The sequence below is a fragment of the Leopardus geoffroyi genome, chromosome D2 (genome assembly GCF_018350155.1).
Source record: "Leopardus geoffroyi isolate Oge1 chromosome D2, O.geoffroyi_Oge1_pat1.0, whole genome shotgun sequence".
Lineage (NCBI taxonomy): Eukaryota > Metazoa > Chordata > Mammalia > Carnivora > Felidae > Leopardus > Leopardus geoffroyi.
In genome coordinates, this window is record NC_059334.1 from 5,564,616 (window position 1) to 5,591,535 (window position 26,920).

Genomic DNA, 26,920 nt, shown 5'->3' on the forward strand with positions numbered 1-26,920 from the left:
CCCCCAACACCCTGCCTTCAACACCAGGATGTCATTTCAACCAACAGCCTTATCTCTAAGTAAGGAGAGTTCAGGGTACATATAAACCAAAAGAGATTTTTTTTTTTTAAGAATTCAGAATTCCCTGGCATTAACGTCCTTTTATTGTAATAGTTTTCTTTCAGTACACTAAATCTTGGCCATGTTTGTGTTAGATCTACTTGGGGATTTGAGTTCTCTTGAAAATAATAAAAAAATCCATCCTCCAAGGCAACTTTGATGTGTCTGTGTTTGCACAACAGAGCAGAGCACTTGAGGAGTTTTTCCCAAACATGGAATACAATGTTTACCCATTGGACCCCATCCAGGCAAATGAGAAAACAGAATTCATCTACTTCTTTGAAAAGTACTGAGTAACTTTCAACTCTCTTTGTATGTTTATAGGAAAACCCAAGTTGTGCTATTCAGCTGGAATCGTCCTGGGCTCCAGCATAAACATTGCATCGTTTATTGTATAAATACAAGGTCAGTTTTAAAATGGCATGCTTATCACAAGATTCCTAAGAAAAAAATCTTCCTCTGTTTTTAAATGATTTAAACCTCAAGATTCATGGACGGTTGGATGGATGCATGATCGCACTCAAACACACACACACACACACACACACCAGGAACTTTTTGCAATCGTTAAAATGTATCAAGAAATAAATTTCTGGAGGTGCCTGGGGGCTCAGTCAGTTAAGCGTCCGACTTTGGCTCAGGTCATGATCTTAGGGTTTGTGAGTTTGAGCCCCACATCAGACTCTCTGCTGTCTGTCCCCATGTTTTTCTCTGCCCCTTCCCAGCTGTATCTTTCTCAAAAATAAAGAACAACGTAAAACAAAAAATAACAAGCTTGGGTGCCACTATACACATTTGCAATGAATTTTGCACCAATCTTCGAATGACATGTTCATTCTACTAGAAAAAAATGATCAACACTGACGTCTTGATTTTTGTGACGTCACCCATTTTCAGGAAGTTTGCCTAATGGGATGAAGAGAACAAGGACTTTAAGCAGGGCCTGATCTTGAATCTGGCTGTGTGATGGTGAGGACGTTGTTCATTTTAAAAACTCCAGATGCCTCCTCAAATAAGGGGAGGAGCACCCCCACTGCCCTCAAAAAAGCCTGTCAAAATCACGTGAGATTATCATGTGATTGTACCTGCTGTACGTGAAGCAGCAGGTGTAGGCCGTTTTGTTCTTGTTTGTGTTTCTTCCCCCCCCCCCCCCCCCGATTTCCCTCACTGCTATGCCAACACTCTCGCTGTGGGGGAGTGTTCCCAACTCAGCCCATACTTCTGTCACCAAGCATCATGCCAAGTGCTCTAAGGGCTTCCCTTTCCTGGGAGCCGTCTCCCCGCACCCCAGATCAAGCAGCAAACCGGGAGGGTCTGGCTCAGAGATGCCCATGCCCACACCACTCAACACCCAGATGCTTAGCTTTGGACTTCACCTTGGTAAAAAACCTATCGGTAAATCCATTAGGACTAACTTTATTCCAAGCCAAACCCACAACCAGCTACAAATAGAAACTAGGATGCACATTCCATTTCTTTCCTTGTCTTTTTTTTTTAATGTTTATACATTTTTGAGGGAGAGAGAGCATGCACACAGCAGGGGAGAGACAGAGACACAGAGAGATAGAGAGACAGAGAGAGAGGGAGGGAATCCTAAGGCAGGTTCTGCACTGTCAGCACAGAGCCCGATGCAGGGCTCCATCCAGTAACCTGGGCTGAAGTTGGACACTTAACCTACTGAGCCACCCAGGTGTCCCTACTTTCTTTCCTTTTTGAAACGAACTGATGTTCTCTCCCCTTTCCAGGACAGATCAGATTACGCGGTGGCTGAACTCACCCTGACGTTTACTTGCCCTCAACACCATGTCCTTGCCCCACTCCAGAATCTCCGATTCCTCTCCAGTTGTGGGGAAGTAGGTTTCTATCTCAAGTAGAGAAATCCAGGTGGCCGGGATGTCAGAAGACTACTTTATTCTTTTCCCCAGTAGCTTGTGGCATCCTTCTGACCTGTTCATTATAGAGTCGTCTATGGAAAAGGACTCCCTCCCAGATGCCCTCAAGGAGGCTCAGTGTGAAAGATACACAAATGAAACGAGACTGGCTGCAGGAAGAGTTTGTAAGGTTCAAGACCATAACAACAGAACAGAGGAATATCAAACTGCTTTGTCACACTGCTTTAGTTTTGTGACCCCACCCCCCGGGGTGTTGAGAAACTATTCTTAGGGTCATGGGATGGAAAGTTAGCCTAGCATCCCCAAAGGACTCATCCCCCCCCCCCCCAGCCCAGACTCTGGGAGAGGCACGTCAATCCCTGGGCTGAAGCCTCATCTTCCCCAGGATCGAGCAAGACCAATCTGTAGGAAATTCATTGTTTGGCTCAAATGGGAGATTTTAGCCACAAACACCGTAAACCGGGTATCTTATTATTTGTAAGGATTAGAAGGAATTTACGCATGTGGAGGAAGCATGCTATATAGGAAAGTGTAGAACTTTTGTAATCAATGAACAACATGCAAATATCAGAGGTGACCCTTTCTTTAAAAAAAAAAAAAAAAGCCATCACTATGGAGACATCTGTGCAAATGCTCCATGACAACATGAAATTAATGGCCACTTTCATATGTATCTGCCCCTGGTGTCATCTTTGATGAGAATGGGTGTGCTACCACAAGATGGACTGAGCAGGTGGTCGTACGTGGGAGGAGAAAGCACCTCTTTGAACGCCTTCTTTGTGATATTTCCCTTCAAATTTCAGCTACGCCAGCTCTGTTAAGCTTAATTCTAACACACGTTTCACAATCTTCTAGAAAACCTCTACTAAAGCTCAAAGCTTAAGAGCTTAACAAATAGGTCTGTAACTGACTCCTCAAAATTAAAAAAAAAAAAAAAAGAAGAAAGTCTAAAATCCCTAGAACTATTTTCATAGGAGCCTTCTTTTACCATCTCTCCTTTCAAATTATAGGAGAAAAGTCTAGGGAAAGTGGGATCAGGACTCTGATGTTCTGCAAATATCTCAGGTTGATTAGACTGTACTGTTGCTCCTTACATAATTTGTGATCCCCAAAGTAGGTTCTTGATTTCTTCAGGCTCATGTGTACCAAAGATATTCTGTTGGTAAACGTCCAAATAGTCCAGTTGATCAAAATAAGGTCAGAGAACACAACCCAAGCAAGGACGGGTCTTGCTTAAAGACCACCACTTGTACCGGAGAACCTCAGGACAAGCCAGAAGCATCAATGCCTGGATGTCTGATGCCAGGAGACAGTGATCCTGGGCTCTTGATCATGTAATATCCATTTCAGAAATCATAGTGCCTGCTTCCAAAAAGGTGGTGAATTTCCAGACAACTAAAGGCCCCTCCACTGAGCCAATGCAATTCTAAGACATCATCACTTTTCTTTACCACCAATCACAGTGACAGCTCTTAGGTTATTACGGAGCATCGATCTCTGAATACATACCCTTAGGGGAATGAGAGCAAACAAAATCTCCAGAGGTTTGGGGGAAGGGTACTACTAGAGAGAAAAGTATAGTGAATGAGAAACCCAGGGACACCAAGAACTAAGTCATCCAGCTGCCCAAAATCTCCAGGAAAAGTAAATGCCGATCTGTTGAGAAGATCAGCAGTACGTTGGAATTAATATCTGAGCAGCCTACAGATCTGGAAGCAGTTAAGAGCAGAGTGTACAAGCACATTTACTGTGGCTATTGGCTCTCCCCGTGACTAGCTGTGGAACTTTAGTCTATTTAGTCTTTGGCCTCAGTTCTCTCTTCGGTAAAACTGAAATTATGTTAGCACACACTTTATAGATTCTTGTTGAGGATTAAGCACAGTTAATTCATCTCAAGTGTTTTGAAAACTCTTTGGCACACTCTCATACATTTGCTAATATTATCTTATTTTGTTTATTTCTGATTATAATCCCTCGGGTGGGAGCATACCTATTTTTTGGTTGGTAGAAACTGAGCTTAAGTTTAAAGAAACTTGCCTAAGGGTGCCTGGGTGGCTCAGTCGGTTAAGCAGACGACTTTGGCCCAGGTCCTGAGCTCATAATTCCAGAGTTCGAGCCCTACGTCAGGCACTCTTCTAACAGCTCGGAGCCTGGAGCCTGCTTCAGATTCTGGGTCTCCTTCTCTCTCTGCCCCTCCCCTGCTCACACTCTGCCTCTCTCTCTCTCTCTCTCTCTCTCTTTCTCTCAAAAATAAACATTAAAAATAAACTTGCCTAAGACTACTTACCTATAAATAGTGAAGCCAGAATTTAAACCCATTTTTCTCACATCACTAAATCACTGAAATATTTGAAATATGTATTCTATCTTCATCTTGTGTTCGAGATCAGCAACTGCCCAGAAGTGGTCTCCAGATTGGGATCAAGAGCATTGGCAGGGAAGTTGTTAAAAATGTCAATTTTCAGGCCCCACCCCCCATCTGTCATTCAAAATTGCCATGGCGAGTGCAGCTGTGTGCTGTTACTTTCTCCTTTTATGGGGGGACAGGACAACATTAGCAGGAGGATGAAAGAATGCCCTAGAAGAAGGAAGAGGTCACAGGGACAAAAGGCATAGCACAGGGAATACAGTCAGTGACACTGTAATAGCACTGTGCGGTGATGGCACCCACACTTGTGTGCGTATAGATGTGGGATCACTAGGTTTTGCACGTGGGACTAATGTGTGTCAACTATACTTCAAAAACAAAAAATTAAAGCCCCAAATATTCCAGAGAATTGCGCAACACTGGAAGATGGTGGACAATTTTACCCGAGATTTTGAACAGGAGTCCATTGACACAGTAGGACAGCTGAATTTCCCATTTTCCTAGGGGCACGGGGCTGAATGGATGACCGATTTCTCACGGGACTTTGGGCATCTCAACAAATCTAAGCCTCAGTGGCCTCCTACGTGAAAGGAGGGGCCTGTCTTATCCCCTTACACGGTTCTATTCTACACTGCCAACTCTGAATGGACATCTCCCTGACTCTACTTTTGTAAGTGTGATGTAGAATAAAATAGAAATCTCAGAAATAAGGTAGCCTGTTGAATTGAGTTATAAGAAAATGAAATTAGCAGGTTCTCAAATTAGATCCGAGAAGGGAAATTTGTAAGGGTTTTAGAAATGTCAGTATCCCAAGACTGAAAAACATGCAGAATATAGAAAAAAAAAGTCTACGTAATATCAAATTGGTACCGTAAGTACATTACTTTTGGGGAGAGGAAAAGAAGACAGTATTCCTAACCTGCCCCACATCAAGTTCACCACAGTAAGGAGCTTCCTTCGGAAGATCTGCTGGGAGCCACAGTCCAGGCATGGCACAGACCTCAGGTCTTAGATTTTTCTAAATCCCATTATTAGGTTCACGTGTCTCACTCACGTATCAGACCAAAGACGTGAAGACGCATCTTCATAGGCCCCTGACGGTTGGCAGGGGAAGGGGGTAGTGGTGGCCAAAACTATCAGATGATAAAAAACGTCAAGCAATGGAAGACAAGTTTCAGTAAATTTCCGTCTAGGTATAGACGATAGACAGGAGTCACCAACCCAACCCAAGGTGAGGTTATTCTCATAGTGAAAGTCATTCTGATCCCAACAGGGGAGCATGAAGTTTCAATGCCAAGTCATCCTTTCTTTTGGGAGGTGAGTGTCACTTTCCTAATGTGCACATATGAGTAGCCTATGTATTCAATTACACATGAGATGTATAAACAAGTAGTACCGTTTCAGAGAAGAAAAGGCAAGAGCAAACTAGATTTGACGTTTACTCCCCAAGGATGGAAGTAAGGAATACGTAAACTACACAGCATCAAACAGCAGAAGGAAGCACTATCTTGGTAGCTCCTAGATTTACCGAAGGCCCACTCCTCACCTTGACTCCTTGGATGTGGATGCTGTAAGGCCCTCACCGGGGCCATCAGCTTTGGGCTTTGTTATCACTTAGCTTCCATTAATCAGAAATTGCTGGAGAAGATCCACACCACATGACCAGGAAAATACCTCCAAGTTCTTTATGCTGGCAGAGTCCTCTGGGAACCAAAAGGTTTTACCAAAGGCCTTCAAAAATCTCCTAACTTTCTAATTCTGTATTTTCAGAATACTGTATGAAACTTGGTGGTTAACACCAGCAATGCCTTTTTCAACTCAGAAAAGGGCAAAGCAGAAATTTCTAATTATCTGAGAGAGATGAGGTTTGTTTTTGCCCTGCCCCACCAGACATACTCCCCGTGCTGTGCTATACAGATCACCATGGGAAAGACTCCCATTTGAAAGGAGAAGAGTCTCCCGGGATGTGTTCCGCTGGGAGGGGCCATGGCGCAGGGGGGCAACGAAAGATGGCCAGCCCTGTGGCTGTAGCAGAGAGAATCAGAGAATGAGGGACAAGAGGGAGAACACCACGAATCCAGGGAAGCCCATAGCAGCCCCAGGAAGCAGGGCTTCGAAGACCACACTCAAGACCCAGGCTTCCCCTTAGGGGGTGGTAAGCAGCCAAGGACAGACTTTGGGCAGGAAGAGGACATCACACCTGCCTGACCAAAAGGTCCCTTTATGAACGAAGAAAACATTTTCTGAGGGTGAACAGGATCCAGAGAGTACCTTAAATTCCAAATGGTCCCTGCTGTTCTCTCCTTTGTCAGCGAGGCAAGTAACAAATAGAGGGTGATGGTGTCACCATCATAGTCAGCTCAAGGCCATGAGCAAACCCAGTCCCTACCTCCCCACCCAGTGGCCACACGGCTGCCTTCTGCTGCTCCTGTGGAAAAGGGGCCAGAACCGAGAGCAGCACAGGGAAAGTGTGCAGAAAAAGCCAACACAAGTTAACTCGGGCAGTTATTTGTCTCATTTTTCAGCGTCCATCTCAAAAAGCAGCATTTTCCCATAGCCCAAGATGACGATGGTCACAGCAGCAAAACCACCGCAGGACCTATAGCAACAGTGCCCTGCTTAGCAGCCCTGCTAAACCCTGAACAGTGTCTTGTGTTTTTAATTTTTTTTTTTTTTTTTTTTTTGGCTTGCCGAGGAACATCTGTGTTTACATCAGGGAATGTGAAATAGAGGCACGAAAGGAAAAATGGCTACATATGATTAAAGAGGTAGAATCCGAGTTAGATGTGGCATTTAATCCGTGGAAAGGGAGGCCAGACGCCCTGATGGGGAGCTCCAAAATGGGTAAACACACCAGAATGAAAATAAAAACCAACTCTTGACAGCGGAGAAAAATCTTCCCATTTCAGCGCATTTATATATGCCCGGTGTGTCCCATTTCTGGCCCTCGCAGCTTACGGCTTGTTTAGAAACATGAACAGGATGAGAGGCATATGGGCGTGAGCAGACACAGAAGACCATTCTTTAACCTGAGCTGCTGCTGTTCTGAATATCACAATTCCTTTAACTCCTCAATATAAAGTATAAGGCGTGTATGGTAGAAAAATGGAGACGCAATTTTTTTTTTTTTAGCAAGCACATTAGAGAAAAACACCCCTTTTCCCTGTACACACAGGTTGCTACGGGCAAATTTCAAAGCATTGAGTCCACATTTTTATTTTATTACGGTGAGACTTGCTACACAGGAAACCCTAAAGGAAAAAGTTGATTGACTTGACTACATAAAGCTTAAAAAAAATCTACATGATGTAAAAGAGTGGTATGCATGTTAAAAAAAAAAAAATCAGTAATAGGGAAATGAACAATTCTTCAGTCAGGATAGAAATGTTAATTTTGGTCATCTTAACTTTTTGACACTATCATTTCCTTTGGGGAGAGTACACACACTTCTTAACAGCCCTGCAGAGTAAGTGGTAGCAAAGAGAGAGAACCTGGGAACATGGAGGAGAAAACAGTATTACTCGTTTAGCTTCATCAGTGTACAACCTGGGCAACAGTATAGAGGCCAAGCTTAGAAGATGCCTATGCTTGGTTTAATACTATGCTGTCAGGGTTTTGACATTTTTATTTTCCAAAGAGAGGGAGAGAGACAGAGAGACAGAGCATGAGAGGGGGAGGGGCAGAGAGAGAGGGAGAAAGAATCTGAAGCAGGCTTCAGGCTCTGAGCTGTCAGCACGGAGCCTGATGCGGGGCTTGAACCCACGAACTGTGAGATGATGATCTGAGCCAAAGTTGGACCTTAAACGACTGAGCCACACAGACATTTTTTTTAAAAGGGGCTCCCAATTTTCATTGGTCTCTGGGCCCTTCAAACTATGTACTGATCCTGCCCTTAAAGTCATACCAACTACCTATCTACAAATCAGTAAGTTTTGTGCCAAGACGAGCACCAAGATATTTATGACAAGTTTATAGTCTCAAAGTAGAAGTTCAATAGTCAGGTTATAATAAAACGAAGTAGAGAATGAGACACATGATAGAGACAAAGCTCAAAAAAGGAAAATATTACTTCTTGGTGGAATGAGGTTAGTATCTTTGCAAGAGGCAGATTTTAGTTGTGTCTTAAAAGATTTTAACACTGATGGGAGGTGGGGGGGAAAAAACAAAACAAAGCAAAACAAAACAACAATGATGACCACAGAGGCAGTGAGCTGTATCAGGGTCCAAGGACTGCCTGGGCACAGTGAATTGTCCGGTTTGCCTGGGGCAAGAAGAAAGCAGGCAGGAAAGCAGGTGGTGGTTGGCTGTGTGAGGGCCTTGAACTTGCAGCTAATGAGGCCATGCATAATTCAAGAGCAATTGCGAGCCACTGAAGGGTCAGAGAGAACCAGTTAACCACAGTCATAATTAAGGAAGATCAAAGCTGGCCCCAGGCACTGATGGTCCCTTGGTCACCTCTCTGGACTCCCATCCCAGCACTGTCTTCACAAATGGTGAGGACTTGACTCTTTAGACAGTAGATGGATGGAAAGTAAACGTCTGCACCCACCTCTAACTCAACCAGTTAAACTTCACCTGCACTAAGCTGGCCAACATGATACATTCCCACCCTCTGGAGAACCAACTTTACTTATTGAAGGTTTGAATCAGCAGAGCAGATAACACAAATTTAGGTGAATACAAAAGATATGAGTATATGCAGATTCAACTAAAAACAAAAATCCCAACCAACAAAAAACCCCAGCAACAACACAATGAGACTTCATTGCCTGAACCAGCCCCTCTTAGAAAAATTTATGTGGGTCATGAGCACTGACACCCCGTTTCCTTGAGAGAATGGAATTATGGAAATCTATGTCGTAAGTGCCCAATGCTTAGGTACCTGAGAGCTTAGGTAGGCTCTGTCCTACAGGTAAGAATTTTATTAATTACCAATCGGGATCTTTCTCTAATACGGTTCCAACAGAAGAAAACAGTAAATTGCACTTTAAGTAAAAGCTTAAAAATGATAATTTATTCTGTCTCCATCTTTCTCTCTTGGTCTCTGTATTCTTTCTATTCTCTTTCTCACACACATACCAGTATAGACACACGCATATGTATCAACAAACACACGCAAATATAGATACACACACACACACACACACACAGACGGCGTCTGAATAATTTCCTTGCGAACTGTACTAAATTCCAAACAAAAGTACATTTCCACGTCTAAATGTTTCACCCAATCATGTTGAAGAAAAATCCCAACACCCTGATAATTATATTTTAAAATTACCACTTGACATCAAATTAGAGTTTTATTGTTCCTTTAGCAAGAACGTAAAGAAAAAATTATGTGGAAATCAAATATGCATAAACAATGAATCAGAAAATAAATGAACTACATAAAATACTCAAGTAAGAATATTAAAATTCCATTGTAAGAAAATTCCACAGCTATCTGTTATGATGTATCACTGACCCAAAATGCGATTTCGATTTTCTACCTCCCCTTAAACCATTTCTTTCACAAGAACAAAAATAAGCCATGAAAAAACCAGCTTGATATTCTAGCTCTAAGGAATTATGATTGTAACAGATAATACGCCCCTCTTTAGCAAACGTAATCTGTACGTTATTACTTAAGGATGGTTCTGTTTTCAATGAAAAAATACAAAATAGCGACTAATTGGAAAAAAGTCAGAGTTGTCAATATTCTTTTTAAGGATGAAATAATGTATTTTCTTTAAAATAAGCTTAGAGACAAAGAAATGCATTTCAGTGAACATCAGTGTATTCTTAAGAAATGAAAAGCTGTTTTTTATCCCAGTTCCCATGCTATACTGAATCATGAAAATACACAGTATCAAAAGAAAAAAAAAAAAACTTTTGATATTTGAGAACTACAACAGAAAATGAACTTAAGTGGGGAAATTAAACTTGGGATTAAAGGATAATGAGCTTTTGGAACTTTTCCATCTTTGTCACCTGACCTTTGACATGGAATCTTACACAAGAGACGATGCAGTCCGGAGAGGTACCATCAACATTTTAATCGATAAATAGTTAGGGATGAACTCAATACCCCTTTTTTTGTTCAAGCAAATTCTCCTTTGTTTCTCTGACCCACACTCCCTGAGATACTGTCCCAAGTTCTGACTTCGTCACTTAGCATAGAAACTGGTACCAGAACCAGAAAGAAGAAGCCAGTCCAAAGTCTCATGCTTCTACAAATTTGTAGGCTATCAAGACTGAAATGAAAGGAAAAGGCTTCCCTGAGCTGCCTGTCCAGGAAGAGGGTTGAAAAGACCATAAACACCCTCAGCAGGAGAAAATAAAGCATCCTACCTTTTTAAAAATTCCATATACTCGGTGTGTTTGATGAGTCCTGTCCTCATCATGATTGTTTGAAAACATTGTCGATCGATGGCCCAGAGTTTCACATTCACAAGAGCTGGAGAAAAGAAAAAGAAAACAGGAAAAAAATTAGGCAATTTCAACCGTGAACCCCATCATGCAGAAGGGATAGGAGTGATTCAGGAGAAGTATGGAAATAACTGACCTTCATTTACAGCTGGTACCCATCATGCTATCCCATTTTGTTAAGAAAGTGAATGTTCCTACTAGCATAAGGTAGTTCATAATTGTCCATCTAGTATTATTGTCTAAGAGGAAGATTCCGGTTCTCTTCTGCCCTTAAGGGAGGAGAATGCCTAAGTCCACAGTGAAAAACTTTAGTGCTTTCCAGACTATCTATGAAGGACATCACATGGAAGCAAAGAAAAATTCACAATCACAACACGCCCTGGTAATTACCCAGAATGGTGTTAATGACTCAAATGATCATGTTTTACTTGTAAAAACTAGAAATGAAAACTCCATTTCCAGGTTTAGGGCTGAATTTAATAGGACAGAAATAATAACTTCACCATGATTTCTACATGAAGCTCATATTTTACAAATTATAACCTGTGCCCGAAGCTGTCCTGTGAAGTTCCCTGAGATCTGTTTGTTGAATTTTAATGTCTAGTCTTACCTACGACTGCCTTTGACAATGGATAATAGTGTTCAAACTGAGTATCACAGAATTACACCATTTGAGCTACTGAGCACACGACTAAGAGACAAGTTTTGGAAAAAGGCAGATGCTATAGAGTAATAGAACCACCCAGTAAGATAAACTTTGGTTTTAAAAGAACATACTAAAAATCTCGGTAACGATCTGTGCAATGGGCATGCAAGACACTTATGCTCTCCATTTTTATGTCTGTTTGCAAGTTTTCCTAAAAGCAAATACTTTCTGTTAGCATACAAATAGAGAAAGCCAATTCATAGGTCCTACTGGTGGGGAGTGCGGTATATAAGGGCTGTGCGGGACAAGTGAGTGGAGACAGTTTATAGTTTAAGGAGCCAAACACACAAAGACTGACGAACACAATTCTCTCTTCTTCCCAGTTCTCAGAGGAAGCCCAGTGTGGAATGAGATCTGGGGGGAGGGGTCAGGGGCAAATGCTGAGTATGAGGCCATGGGTGTGCCTTGCAGGGAGGGACTGGGAGTAACACACAAAGCAAACGGGGAAAATATGAGAAAGAGAATGCTGTGTTCTAATGTAAACCCTTATCTTCAAATTGTACCTAATTTTTCCTCGCAAAACTGTTTGAAGCTAAGGAACTAGAACATGACTTCTCTCTGGGCCAGCTCTTCATTGAAAAAAGAAAAAGGATGCTTGGTTAACTAGAAAAGGAACAAAGCAGTAAGGACCGGTATGCGCATGGCTCCGCTTCAAGTATCTTTTAAAAATGAGCCATCAGCAAAAACAAAGCTCCTCACACAGGTGCTCTCCCAGCCACATTCAAGTTCCTCTGCCGAATCCGGGCTCCTTTCCAGAACACCTGTTTGCTTGAGACAAACCCAAAGACTGGATGATGCAACCACAAAGGACTGCCAATTCAGGAAAAGATTCACAAGAAGGAGCATCTTTATATAACTGACAGAAGCTGAGCTGGGAGGGAGACAGAGGAGGTGACGTCCTGTGTGGGGGAGAAGAGCCTGGCGGGGGAGGGGGGGTGGGCTTGGGCTGGGGGAGTCCAGGCAAGGATCAGACAGACAGGAATGGCTGAGATTCTGCAGGCTTCTCTGATCTTTGAGAGCAGGCTGCTTCGGGGCCCTGGAAGTCAGGCATAGGAAGCGGGGATTAATGCGATGAACAAAACAAAGCTATTAGAGATCTTAAAGACAAAACACAGCCAAGAACCTGAATTTCATTGAAAAAATTTTTAATATGAAATTTATTGTCAAATTGGTTTCCATACAACACCCAGTGCTCATCCCAAAAGGTGCCCTCCTCAATGCCCATCACCCCCCCCTCCCCTCCCTCCCACCCCCCAACAACCCTCAGTTTGTTCTCAGTTTTTAATAGTCTCTTATGGTTTGACTCCCTCCCTCTCTAACCTTTTTTTTTTCCTTCCCCTCCCCCATGGTCGTCTGTTAAGTTTCTCAGGATCCACATAACAGTGAAAACACGGTATCTGTCTTTCTCTGTACGACTTATTTCACTTAGCATAACACCCCCCAACAACCCTCAGTTTGTTCTCAGTTTTTAAGAGTCTCTTATGGTTTGGCGCCCTCCCTCTCTCTCTTTTTTTTTTTTTCTCCTTCCCCTCCCCCATGGTCTTCTGTTAAGTTTCTCAGGATCCACAGAAGAGTGAAAACATATGGTATCTATCTTTCTCTGCCTGACTTATCTCACTTAGCATAACACTCTCCAGTTCCATCCATGTTGCTACAAAAGGCCCTATTTCATTCTTTCTCATTGCCAAGTAGTATTCCATTGTGTATATAAACCACAATTTCTTTATCCATCAATTGATGGACATTCAGGCTTTTTCCATAATTTGGCTATTGTTCAAAGTGCTGCTATAGACATCGGGGCACAAGTGCCCTTATGCATCAGCACTCCTGCATCCCTTGGGTCAATTCCTAGTAGTGCTATGGCTGGGTCATAGGGTAGATCTATTTTTAATTTTTTGAGGAACCTCCACACTGTTTTCCAGAGCAGCCGCACCAGTTTGCATTCCCACCAACAGTGCAAGAGGGTTCCCGTCTCTCCCCATCCTCGCCAGCAGCTAGAGTCTCCTGATTTGTTCATTTTAGCCACGCAAAGAACCTGAATTTCAGAACACATCAGAGGTAGGCCACCATTTTTCGACTGCTTACAAGAAAAATACATTCTGTGTTCAGCATCATTCTTAATGGTTCCCAGGGATTTCCAGTAACCCAAGTCTCCCTCCAAAGGCTGAATTAGGAGACATCAACCAATTCTGTTATTCTAAAGATCAGGGGCAACATGATGACGTGTACTATCACATATACACATACGGTACTGTACCTCAAAAGACTCAGTAGAGGCAGAAGGTCTAAGTGGAGTCAAGCATACATACATACATCTAAGGCCCTGCCCTGCAGGAAGACCTCACATAGCATGTCTCCAGCAGCAATATGTAAGAATTTCCATTACACGCTCTTAAACCAAGAGACAGGAATAGTAGGTACTAAGCAGAGGCCACAGTACCCACGAGTCAAGCGACGAGGGTCGGGGTGCATGCATGCACACGTGTTGTGACCGAGTGACCCGCAACGTTTTCTGTCTGCGTTCCCGCTTGGAGGCCAGGCTGTGTTCCTGGTCCCTCCTGAGGAGCTGTCACTCTGCCCTCTGTCACTCGCTGGCACTTAGCGCGTGACCGATTTCGCTCATTATCTCTGCTGTGTCTAAATGAGGTTTCCTCGAGTAAGTTGGGACCTTCCCGCAGAGAGAAGTGCGGGGCTCATTTCTTATAACCTCTTCTCTCTCAAGAAATTAGCTTTTCATTAGGTAAGTGTAGGCTATACTGAGTCATTAATGTAATTCATGTGCACAAAGGTCACCTAAAAATGAAGAAGTAAGCCTAAGTGGACCCCAAGATGACGTTAAAATAGCTCAACTGAATTGATCAGACATCATAAGCCATGAATTGAAAAAGGGTCTCTAAAAATAAGTTCACAGAATCTAATATTTTCATTTTATCTGATTCCCATTTATCCGGGCTACTGCTACATCTCTAAGTAAACCTGTTTCAGATATTTTGCAGGATAATGAACATGGCTTGATGAGATTGCAAATTCGTCCGTGACCTTGGGCAAGATGCCAAAACCTTTCCTGTACTCAGCCAATATACCTGTTAGTCAAATCAGCACTTCACAGGTGGGCAAGCATGACTCATAAACACCTTGCCTCGTTATCAGGAAAGTGGTTCTATTCAGGTGGTCATTAACCTCTTGCTTCTTCAACAGCCGGCTGGAGGGTAAGTCTGGTGCTTCCAAACTTACAGACCATTCAAAACAAGTTTTAAAAATCTGTCTATGTACCTTTAAGTGGTTTCTTAATCTCTGTAGGGAATACGCACTTCAGAAATAAAGTTCCTCTGATTTTCACGATGATTATGGTTGTTGAACATTTAAGTCTGAAGGGCAGAGCAAGTATCGGAAACAGATTTTCCTTTTTGTTCAAGAATGAATCTAAAATTCTCTACTCAGTGATCTTTTTCTTCCCCCTCCAGTTTAAGGCCATGTTGAATCAGCGGAAAGCAGGCAAATTCGCATTCCTCTGAGATCTTTGAGTGTAGGAGAACATGAACGACACCTTCAACGTGGGTAAGAGTTGGCCTTCGTCTGGGGGACACCAGGATTACAGAGAAGGAGCCACAAAACGGTGCTGGAATCAGATCACAAATCTGGGTTTGGCCTAAATTCTAGTAGGGATTCCCTCCACTGTGCAGTTCAGATTTTGGAAGAATATTGAGAAAGCCTGTGTGGGTATAAAACACAGTCTCGAATATTCCTTCGGCCCGTATTTATTTTATACCAATATAGCCAACACCGGTGCTATATACAAGAGACGGGAAACAAACACAGATCTCCTGCCTTTAAGAAACTTGTGATTGGGGCGCCTGGGTGGCGCAGTCGGTTAAGCTTCCGACTTCAGCCAGGTCACGATCTCGCGGTCCGTGAGTTCGAGCCCCGCGTCAGGCTCTGGGCTGATGGCTCAGAGCCTGGAGCCTGTTTCCGATTCTGTGTCTCCCTCTCTCTCTGCCCCTCCCCCGTTCATGCTCTGTCTCTCTCTGTCCCAAAAATAAAATAAACCTTGGGGGAAAAAAACAAAACAAAACAAAACTTGTGATCTAGTGCGGAGGCCAATGAGCCATTATCCATGCCGGATTGGGCCCATGGTTAGTTTTCCTACAGCACGTTAACCATGAACGGGTTTTGTATTTTTAAGTGGCTGAAACATTTTTAAAAAAATTTTTTTTTTCAACGTTTATTCATTTTTGGGACAGAGAGAGACAGAGCATGAACGGGGGAGGGGCAGAGAGAGAGGGAGACACAGAATCGGAAACAGGCTCCAGGCTCTGAGCCATCAGCCCAGAGCCCGACGCGGGGCTCGAACTCACGGACCCCGAGATCGTGACCTGGCCGAAGTCGGATGCTTAACCGACTGCGCCACCCAGGCGCCCCAATGGCTGAAACATTTTTAAAAACATAACCCATGACACATGAGAATTATATAAAACAAATTTCGGTGTCCATAAAACTTCCAGTGGGAACACAGCCTTGCCTATTTGTTTACATATTGTCTCTGGCTGAATTGAGTAGTTTTGATAGAGACTATCTGGCCCTTTACAGAAAACACTTGCCATCTCCTGGTCTCCTCTAAAAGGAAAACCAATCAAGAGGAAGTGCCAGCAGCAAGTATCTGGGGCTGTGAAGACGCTGAAAAGACCTCACAGACTCCCCAGTCCCTGTGGGGAAAAACACAACGGTTGGCTGAAGGCTTTGCAGTAGAGAATCTTGTGCAAGCCAGGATTCTTCATCTGGTGCTGTGCACCGAATGGGTCTCCCCCAAACTCAAAAGCTAAAGCCACGATCCCCATGGCGATGGTACTTGGAGGCAGGGCCTATGGGAGGTAAGGAAGTTCTGGTACCAATTCGAGTGGGATGAGGTTGGGGGGCTGGGAGATTCCCGACACCAACAAGCAGTTCTCAGGACCCCACCTTGGTGTCCCACCGTTCAACTCAATTCTGACGGTTTCCACCGAGAGACCGCATCAAACTCCAAGGTTAAGGTTCACTTTTGAATGACTGGCTCCCTTCTGCTTCCCCTCAGAGGCCAGTCCACAGTCCCTGTACTTCTGACCCACTGGCTGTAAATAAGTTTCCCAAGATCCTCTCCTTTTGTTTCATTAATTTGCTACATGGCTCATGGAACTCAGAGAAATGTTTTACTTCCTAGATCCCCGGTTTATTATGAAAGAATATAACTCAGAATATAACTTAGGAGAGATGCAGAGGCTGAGGCTTGGGGAAGGGGACACAGAGTTTCCATGCCCTCTCCAGGAGTGCCCCTCTCTCCCTGCCCCAGTTTGTTTCCTGCATTTACCAATCCGGAAGCTCTCCCAAACCTGTTTTTTGGGTGTTTATGACAGCTTCATTACATAAGCCTGATTGTTTAAATCATTGGCCATTGGTGATGGATTCAACCTCCAGATACTCTCTGCTCCCTGGGGGTGGGGGGACAGAAATTTCCAACCCTCTGATCACATGGTTGGTTCCCTGGCAGCCAGCCCCCATCCTGGAGTCCAAAAGTCACCTCCTTAAGCTAAGGAAATCTTTATCACTCCTACCAATTAGAAAATTCTAAGGGTTTTAGGAGTTCAGTGCCAAAAACCAGGGGTGGGGGGGGGGGAGGAAGGGCACAGATAGGGGAGACTACAAGCCACAGTGTAACAGGAAGTAATCAGGTCTAGATAAGGTCAAGACGATGCAGTCCTCTTGATGGAATTAGTATCCTTTTAAGAAGGGTAGGACACCTGTTTCCTCTTTCACCTCCCAGGTTTCTTCTCATCATTACTTTAAAATTATAGTAATTCATAGACCTGCGTCTCGATTTTACTTTTAATGTTATTTTATCATACTTATACTGCACATTACTGTATTTCAATATAAATGTGGGGTTTTTTTTGTAATCCTCTATTTTATGCTTTTATAAACATTATTCTTAGAGGGGTCCATATGCTCCATCAGATGGGCCGATAGGACCATGGCACCCAAAAGATGGTTCTGGGGAAAGGATTGCCTCAGAGGAGGGCAGGGGGAAGACTAAGCTGGTTCCCAGTCATAGGGTGCCAGAGTATGCATAGTTCCCTGTTCCCTGCCCTCCCCCTGGAACTCCCTAAAATCCTCACTGTCAACCAAAGGGTTAGCACTGAGCCCAGCAGGGGACTGCTGACTTTGCTCCAGAACTCAATGTGGGAAGGGAGAAGCTAGAGAATTTTATTTCCCCATCACCACAAGGGGTCCTTCCGGGAAGAGATGTCTGCTCAGCAAGTGGTCCAGGAAGGCTGACTGAGGTGCTGGGTGAGGCAGGAGGATGTCACAGGTGCAGCTCAAGAGTGCATGTGGATCTCCTGTCCTCAGAACCTGATACAGACGTCAGTGAGGAGGGGGCCATGGAAGGTTCAAGTAGGTGATTCGCTTCAGAAGCTTTTGTTAGCAGTATCCTAACGGTGCTTAAGAGGAGACTGGGACGAGGGGGAGCAAGAGAGAGGCAAAGACATAAAGAGAGACCAAGACGGACCCAGAAAACCAGAGATAAAGAAATTAAGAGGGAAAGAGAGAGAGAGAGAGAGAGAAATCAGCAGTCTCTTATTACCCAAGTGGGTGGGTCCTGGTGGGTGGCAAGGAAGCTAGAGAGATGGATGGATTAGAAAGATATCAAGGATCTTAAATCGATAGGACATGCTGGGGAGAGAGAATTTGACCCGAACACCTACCTTTCTAGCCTGGAAATATACATGGAAATAAAATAGTCGAATCATGAATGTTCCATTCACATTACTCCAAGCAGAGGCAGCAAATGTACTTGTAAGTAACTGCCATTTTTTCAAGTGCAAGAACCATGTACGTCGTCAGCTACGTCAACTAACCAGCCAATGAATTTGTGATTCTTTTACTTCTGTATTATAAATACAACCTTGTATCTTTAAACTACTGTCTCATATGTTTTAAACTATCCTTGCCATATTTTTTAAAAAGTCTAATTATTTTAACATTCTGGAATGACTTGGTCCAACAGCTATATGCACTCTAGAAATCCAGGTGTTAGGTTGCTCTAAGAACCACAACAAACACCTGACACTCAGGTAACCCAGGGAACACAAAGGAGGTCAAGATAAAAGTCACAAAAATTATCAAGCAGCAGGCAAGTAAATTTTATGTTTTAGAGACCATTTTTCCGTTCACAAAAGTTGATCAGGAAGCCATACAAATGGCCAGTAAAGACCTGACAGGATGCATAACCCCATTAAGAATTAGGGAAAAATGCAAATCAAAACCCCAAAGGATACAACTTCACACCCACTAGGATGGCTATTCTTAAAATTAACAGCAGGCATTGCCCAGGATGTGCAGCTATTAGAACTTACGCATTTCTGGTAGAAAGGTGAAATGGTGGAGACACCATGGAAAATGTTATAGTGGTTCCTTAAAGAAATGAAACATAGAATTAGCCTAGGATCCAGTAATCCCACTTCTAGATATATACCCACAGTAACTGAAGGCAGGGACAGGAGTAGTTATTTGTACACCAATGTTCATGCAACAGTATTCACCATCGTCAAAAGGTTGGACCAATCCAAATATCCTTCAAAGAGGAACAGAGGTATACCATGTGGCCTATACATACAGTGGAATGTTGCTCAACCTTTAAAAGGGAATGAAAAACTGATACATGCTATGACACGGGTGAACCTTGAAAATGTTAGACTAAGTGAAATAAGCCAGACACGAAAAGACAAGCATTGTAGGATTCCATTGGCAGGAGGCACCCAGAATCGTCAAATTCATGCAGACAGCAAGTAGATTGCAGTGGTTGCCACAGGATGGGGTGGGGATGGGGAGGTGGTGCTCGATGGGGACAGTTTCACTTCAGGGTGATGAAAGATTCCCCCAGATGGATGGTGGTCACGGCTGCACAACAATGCAATGTATTAATGCCACGGAATTGCACCCTTAAAAGTGGTTAGAGTAGGTTTCACGTCACGTATATTTTACCACAGTAACCCAAAATGTGATCAACGGGTTTACCTTCCTAGATAATACAACACGTGACAGGTTTTGTTTTGCTTTTAATTTTCCATTAGATGCCCACTAGTATTTAAAGAAAGAAATTGGTACTTGGTATTTCCAAGGCAGAGTTCAAATTCCATAGGTTGAACTAGTACCATTTTCCCTTTCTTCCGGGCCTCAGGCTTGCCCCACCTCCCTCACATCAACACCTGCCTTCCCCATGTCCCTGCTCACGCGGATCCCTGCAACTGCAGGGACTCTCCGCTCCCCTCAAACTCTTACTCGTCCTTGCAAGGCTCAGTTCCAAGTTATTTCTTCCCCCTTTCCAGGTCTTTTGCAAGCTTGGTTCTATTTTCCTAACTCTTGACAATTTTAAACATGTGCTGTCCAATATGATAGCCACTAGCCATGTGATCATTGATTACTAATGGAAACTGGAATGTGCCATCTGTGTAAATTATACAGAGAATTTGGAAGGCTCGGTATGAAAAAGCATAAAACGCCTAATGGATAATTTCCTATTGATTACATGTGACCATAAAAATATTTGACCTACGAAGTCAAAATGTACTAGAAACTTTATTTACACCTGTCTCCATTTTAATTTATTTTACATTTTGAGTACAGTTGACACACAATGTTGTGTTACTTTCACACCTGCAGCGGCTATATAACTTTTCTATGTTACGGCATGTTCACCACACATGTAGTTACTGTCTGTTACCATACAACAACAACATAACATCATTGACTATATTCCCTATGTTGTAACTTTCATCCTCATGACTGATTCATTTCTTACCTGGAAGCCTGGGTCTCCGACACCCCTTCACCCATTTTGCTCACCCCTCTTGCCTTTGTCCATCGGGTAACCATCAGTTTGTTCTCTGTATTTACAGGTCTGATTCTTTTTGTTTACCCATTTGTTTGGTTTTTTTAATCCCACTTTGAAGCAGAATCATATAGTACTGACTTAATTTACTTAGCAGGATACCTTCTAGGTCCATCCAGTTGTCACAAATGGCAAAATCTTGTCCTTTAAGGCTGCACTATATTCCATTTTGTCTTTACTTTTTTTAATGGGATTGCCAGAAAATTAGACATTACATTTATCGCTCCCATCACATTTCAATTGGCCAGGGTTGCTCTAAAACAGCAGTACTCTTTTGTTTAAATTTCTTTTTAATCTTTATTTTTGAGAGAGAGAAAGAGAGAGAGAGAGACAGAGAGAGAGAGAGACAGAGAGAGAGAGAGACAGAGAGAGAGAGAGAGAGACAGCGTGTGAGCAGGAGAGGAGCAGAGAGAGAGGGAGACATAGAATCTGAAGCAGGCTCCAGGCTCTGAGCTGTCAGCACAGAGCCCAACGCAGGGCTCGAACTCACAAACTGTGAGATCATGACCTGAGCCGAAGTCGGACACTCAACTGACTGAGCCACCCAGGCACCCCTAAAACAGCAGCACTCTTAACATATAATCCCTGCTTCACAGGCCTTTCTTGTTCCATGGGATGGCACAGAGTAAGAGCTCATCAAGGATTTTCCCAATTGAATTTTGTGTACATGTCAAGCATTTTGTCTAAACAAAATCCATTTCTAGCCTTCCACTTCATAGGAAAAAGCACCAGAGACCCTCATAGTACCTTTTGGAGGAGAACCAGCTTGAGCTTTTTGAGTGTGAGCTGTGTCTGACCATCCTTCCCCTGCAGTGAACATTAGTTGAGTTTTCTGACAATGGTTCCGGAGTAAATCGTTGTTCCCCTAAACAGCCCGTCTGCAAGAAACATTTTCAGACGACAGGTGTGTCTCATTTGAAACTGTCGATCCATACTTTGTCTAAATGGACTGGAAGTCTGAGGGCTTAGTGCAGGGGGATGAACAAGGAAAGGTGTCGTTAGCTTAGTCTAGAACTTCACCCTTGACGTTCAAGAGTACCAGCTTACACCATAAGGTACTTTACTACATACTCAAGGGATTCCAGAAGCTTTATTTTACCACCACGCCCATCTCCTGATGCCTGAATCATCTGTGATCCCTCAGATCTATAGAGTGACAGATCAAAGGCTTGGAGGGGGTCCATGGAGCCCACAACTGCTTCCCTACATTATTAAGGCATATGTTAGCCTAAAGCCAAATTTCAACTGCCAGAATGTTCTGAGACAAATGCTTCATAATTATAAAAGGCCATTTGCTGTTTACAACGCATCTGGAACACACTGAGGTCTCCCTTGTGCAAATTGCCTCCCCATTAGGATGGGGGTGATATTTTAAACTTTCTCACCTAGAAAAATTATATATTCGACAAAGATAATGGATTGTCAAGTTGAACACTGCACATAAGAACCATCAGTATAAACTTACTGGTACAAAAATCATTAGCAGTGTTGTCCTCACTCACGTTCATGTGTTTGAAAGGACGTGCTATGGTGGCAGCCTTAATGCAATCAGTAGAAATGAAATAGTGGTGGGGTGCCTGGGTGGCTTAGTTGGTTGAGTGTTCAACTTCAGCTCAGGTCATGATCTCACAGCTCCTGAGTTCAAGCCTCATGTTGGGCTCTGTGCTGACAGCTCAGAGCCTAGAGCTTGCTTTGGATTCTGTGTGCCCATCTCTCTGCCTGTTACCCGCTCATGATCTGTCTCTCACTCTCCCCAAAATAAACAAACATTAAATTTTTAAAAAGAAATGAAATGATGGTTTCTCTAAGCTCTGCTTGACTTCACACCTTGTACCATGTAACTGGTAAGGCCAAGTAAGGACTTTTAGAAAATATGAAAACATTAACTATCATAATGATTTCACATTTGTTTTTACTTTCAATGTTAAGGATACTGCAAAGACCAAATGAATGGTGCTATTTTTAATACAGATATGATACTAATGAGCATGATTTTGAGTCCCATTATGGAACCTTTATTACATGACTTGGCAAGAACTTTGTCTGTTAAATTTACATCTGTTTAACCTACATTAATTGTGTGATGTACTCTAATCCCCTTTCTATAAATATGGAAACTCACGCATCAGGCTCTGGGCTGATGGCTCAGAGCCTGGAGCCTGTTTCCGATTCTGTGTCTCCTTCTCTCTCTGCCCCTCCCCCGTTCATGCTCTGTCTCTCTCTGTCCCAAAAATAAATAAACGTTGAAAAAAAAAATGGGGCGCCTGGGTGGCGCAGTCGGTTAAGCATCCGACTTCAGCCAGGTCACGATCTCGCGGTCCGTGAGTTCGAGCCCCGCGTCGGGCTCTGGGCTGATGGCTCGGAGCCTGGAGCCTGTTTCCGATTCTGTGTCTCCCTCTCTCTCTGCCCCTCCCCCGTTCATGCTCTGTCTCTCTCTGTCCCAAAAATAAATAAACGTTGAAAAAAAAAATAAAAAAAAAATAAATATGGAAACTCAGAGAGCCTGGGTTACTGCCTGAGTCACACAGAGTCATTAGCATAGTCCCTTTCATTCTGACTCCAAAGCCTGGGTTCTTCTTATGGACATGTACATAATTCTGAAACTGGAATATCTGCTTTCCCCACTCCATTTTTCTGACCCATGGAACCAGCCTACCCATGGTCATCAAATCCTCCAAAAAACAACACAACAAAACAAAACAAAGGGAATGTACATTTGAGTTGATTAATGGGGTGCCTAGGTGGCACAGTAGGTTGAGCTTCTGACTCTTGATTTAGGCTCAGGCCACAATCCCAGGGTTGTGAGATTGAGCCCTGCACCAGACTCCTTGCCAAGCTTGAAGCCTGCTTGGGACTCTGTTGCTCATTTGCTCACTCTCTCTCCAGCTTTGGGCCCCTCCCCTGCCTTCACACATGCTCTCTCTCTCAAAAAAAAAAAAAAAAAAAAAAAAAAGTAATTATTGAGTTAGGATTTCTTGAAATTAAGGCAGAAGTGGGCTGCACATCTTACCCAAGGTTTTAATGTAATGGGAGGCTTCAAAGGTATTTTGCACCCAAGGCAGGTGCCTCGTGATCACCTTTTAGGCCACGTCTCCCTCTCCAGGCTCACAACACATGCCATGTCGAGCACGCTCCCCTTTCCTACCCTCCAGAGTTGCCAGCAGCTACCTTCTGTCTTTAGGTGAAAGGCTCAAGAAGCAATGTTCTCCGTTCGACAAGCTTCAATTTTTTATGCAAACTAACTCAGTGGTGTTCAAGTAGTCATTTTTCAAGAAGCTGTGTGGACCATCCTGTGTGTGTCTGATAGCAATCCCCACAGGTACCAGAGATACATGCGGGAGGGCTCATGGGCCCCAGAGTGAATTCGATGTCTGCAGAATTCTAGTCATAGCTCCCTGGTTGTTGGCTAAAGCCCATAAACACTAAAATCTAGAAGCTGATGAGTAACAGGTTCTGGGGGCACAAGACTGGGGGGCTGTGGAAGCAAGAAATTCCCCAAGTATCCTGGTTTTCTCCCTTACATCCTTGTTTACAACACTCTGTATCGTCTGACATCTGTTAAACCAAAGAGCAATTATTTATTTATTTATTTTTTTTAAAGTTTTTTTTTTTTTTAACGTTTATTTATTTTTGAGACAGAGAGAGACAGAGCATGAACAGGGGAGGAGCAGAGAGAGAGGGAGACACAGAATCTGAAACAGGCTCCAGGCTCTGAGCTGTCAACACAGAGCCCGACGCGGGGCTCGACCGTGAGATCATGACCTGAGCCAAAGTCGGACGCTTAACCAACCAAGCCACCCAGGCGCCCCCCCAAAGAGCAATTATTTAGAAACCTGTAGACACCTACCACCAGTGGTGGGGGCTGGGAACTGGAAGGAAGGGTATAGGAATAAGCAAATAAATAAACAAACCTCAAGTCATCTGAAAACGACCACGGCGTGAAGCTAAGGCCAGGTATGGTGGGAAAAAGTGCAGCAAGAAATGGGGAATGAGCCTCAACAAAACAGGTGGCTTCCTATGCAACTCAGAGGCAAATGGTAGGGACCAAGAGCGAAAGTGGCAAGGAGCAGACCCACAGGTAATAGTAGTGTGGTCGAGACTAAAATGCTACCAGTTAGGTCTACGCAAGACTAGTAGAGATCACACAATCACTCTGTGAGTCACCAACAGTGAAGGAAGTGATCAGCAATTCCAGTCATTGATGGATCTTCTAAATAACAATTCTTAGCCTGTCACTCCACCCGTCAAACATTCGACGGCTCTCTACTACCAATAAATAAAGCAGAACATCTTCATCCTTACGTTTAAGCCATATTTAGCGCCAAGTACCTTCCTAGTTTCATCTCCTACAATCCCTGAAACATACCGTTTGTCTCCTTCAATGATTCTAACACCCAGCTTCCCAACCCACCCCTCCTTTCAGGTTTTTGCTCCAGTTATTCTCCTCTACTTAGGGCAATCCTCATAGCCCTCCAAGTCCAGTTCAAAGACCACTTTCTCCATGAAGACTTTCCAGTCCACCCTGGCTTGAAACCAACCAGCCGGCCGGCCAGCCAACCAACCTGTATGTGTGTGTCTACGGCCTTCTGACCGTGCCTCCTTCATGGCTCCCATTACTCTGCCTTGCTTCAGTTATTCGTGTACGTGAGTTACATCACACCGCAGTCTTCTATCAATACTGTGATGTGTTCCCAGTACACAACAAATGCTGTAGGATATATCAGGGACTAGGTTTCAAGGGGGGGGGGGTGGAAAATTCCATGGAAAAGACGAAGCCACCGAGAATATTCAGCCTGGATAAGACCAAGGGAAAACTCAGTACCCGTCCTCAAAGATTCCATGGGTTTATTAGGCATCGAGTGATTTCAAGGGAGCTGTTTCTAAGAGAATCAAGGGCTAGCCTGAAATCCCAAGCTGGGAGACAGTTATTACAAACATTCCACAGGCATTTACGGAGACCTTATTACATGCCAAAAACCATATATACCACGTACCAGAGATAGAAAAAACAAACAAGATACAGACCTTGTTCTCAAGCACCTCTTGGTGCTAAAAGCTAACTTTGTCTTTTCCTCCTTACTCACCCACTTTTTTATTATTCTTATGCTAATAGCCTTGACTGCTCCATCTCAAGCCAAATGTGAACCAACCCACCACCATGCGCTGTTTCTGGTGGATTAAGAGGCAATTCCTTCTGACTTGTCAAGGACAGAACTAAACCAGTAATTAGAAGTCACAGGGTTGGTGATTAAGACCCCGTGCAAAGACTAAAGGAGCAGCCTACAAAGAAGCTTCCCACGGCACGGAGTGCTCCAGCGGGCCACCTGCTGGAATGCTGGAGAGTCCTGCATCAGAGGAGAACTTGAACTGGATCATCTCCAAGGAGCAACTGAACCAGAAGATTGGACAGCAGCCCATAGATCACTGGAGAGATCAGTGAGTCACAGATCTGCATGATTGAGGACATAATGATAATCATCTTGAGACAACAACTCCCCTGTATGCGGCACTGCACCAAAGGATGACAGTTTCAGGACAGATGTCTGAAGTAAGGGTGGCGCCACTTACTGACTTTAATGAAGGAAACAGCGTCTCAGTCCATGCTTTATACACAAGCTTAACAACTCAGGAATTTGAAAAACAAAAGCATGAGGGAGCAGGCTGGAGAGTGAAAAACAGCCATCTGGGGTCTGGCATGTGTGAGCATCCTCCTTATACAACAGAGGAGCTGCGGGGCCGGGGACAAGTAATTTAAGCTTCCATCGGACTATTTTAGGAAACTAAGATAGTAACATGCCTCACGAAACGGTTTTCAGATTGGAGTCCAGTAACTTTGGGCAGATATGCAGCATGATACTGGGGATCTGAAATGTTATTCGCTCGTGGATGTCCTTCAGTGATTTTTACCACCTCATGCATACATAGGAAACAGAATCAACACCAGCCCGTGGGGGACGGACAATGAATTGTACGTTGAAAAAGGAACGTCTCGAGCATTTCCAAACTTGGCTCCCTACCTCCGAATAATAAAAAGGAACATCACTTGGGGAATTGCGTACAGGTTTAGGCAGGCTTCCAGGTGAAGAGGAAAATTAAGAGAAAGCTGAGAGGATGTTAACATGGTACTGAAGACAAGAAGGCTGGCTTATAGCAGCAGAGTGCTGGGAAAGCCAGAAGTATTGCTCATCTTTCTATCCCTAGTGCGGTGTATTCTGAGTTACTGACACACAGGGAAAGCCAATCCGTGTTGGCTGAATGAGTAATTCCTACCTATTCCTGCCTGACGCTGTTCGTACAAATGTCTCAGGACTCATTTCCTGACGGTTTTTAGTTCTATTATAAAAAGGCTGTATGTGATTTAGTGGAAGTCAAGGCCCAGAAAAATCCCAGAGTTGAAAATTCTTACACAGATGCTTTGCAACCCTTCAGCAAAGAGAACAGAGGCTGAGTAGCCATTTCACTTTCCTGAGATGCATTTTTGACAGGCTCTTTAATATGTCGGGGGCCCACATCACATCGACAGG

The 26,920-nt window shown here is 43.6% G+C and overlaps 1 protein-coding gene across 4 annotated transcripts in view; it reads right to left on the bottom strand.

The window, feature by feature from the left end:
* PRKG1 (protein kinase cGMP-dependent 1) overlaps positions 1-26,920 on the bottom strand; it is a 1,258,994-nt gene that overhangs the window by 455,185 nt on the left and 776,889 nt on the right. For all 4 annotated transcript variants that reach the window (XM_045439410.1, XM_045439409.1, XM_045439412.1 and 1 more), the window contains exon 4: positions 10,693-10,798. In XM_045439410.1, coding sequence (XP_045295366.1) covers positions 10,693-10,798 — 106 coding nt within the window. The remainder of the gene's footprint in view (positions 1-10,692; positions 10,799-26,920) is intronic.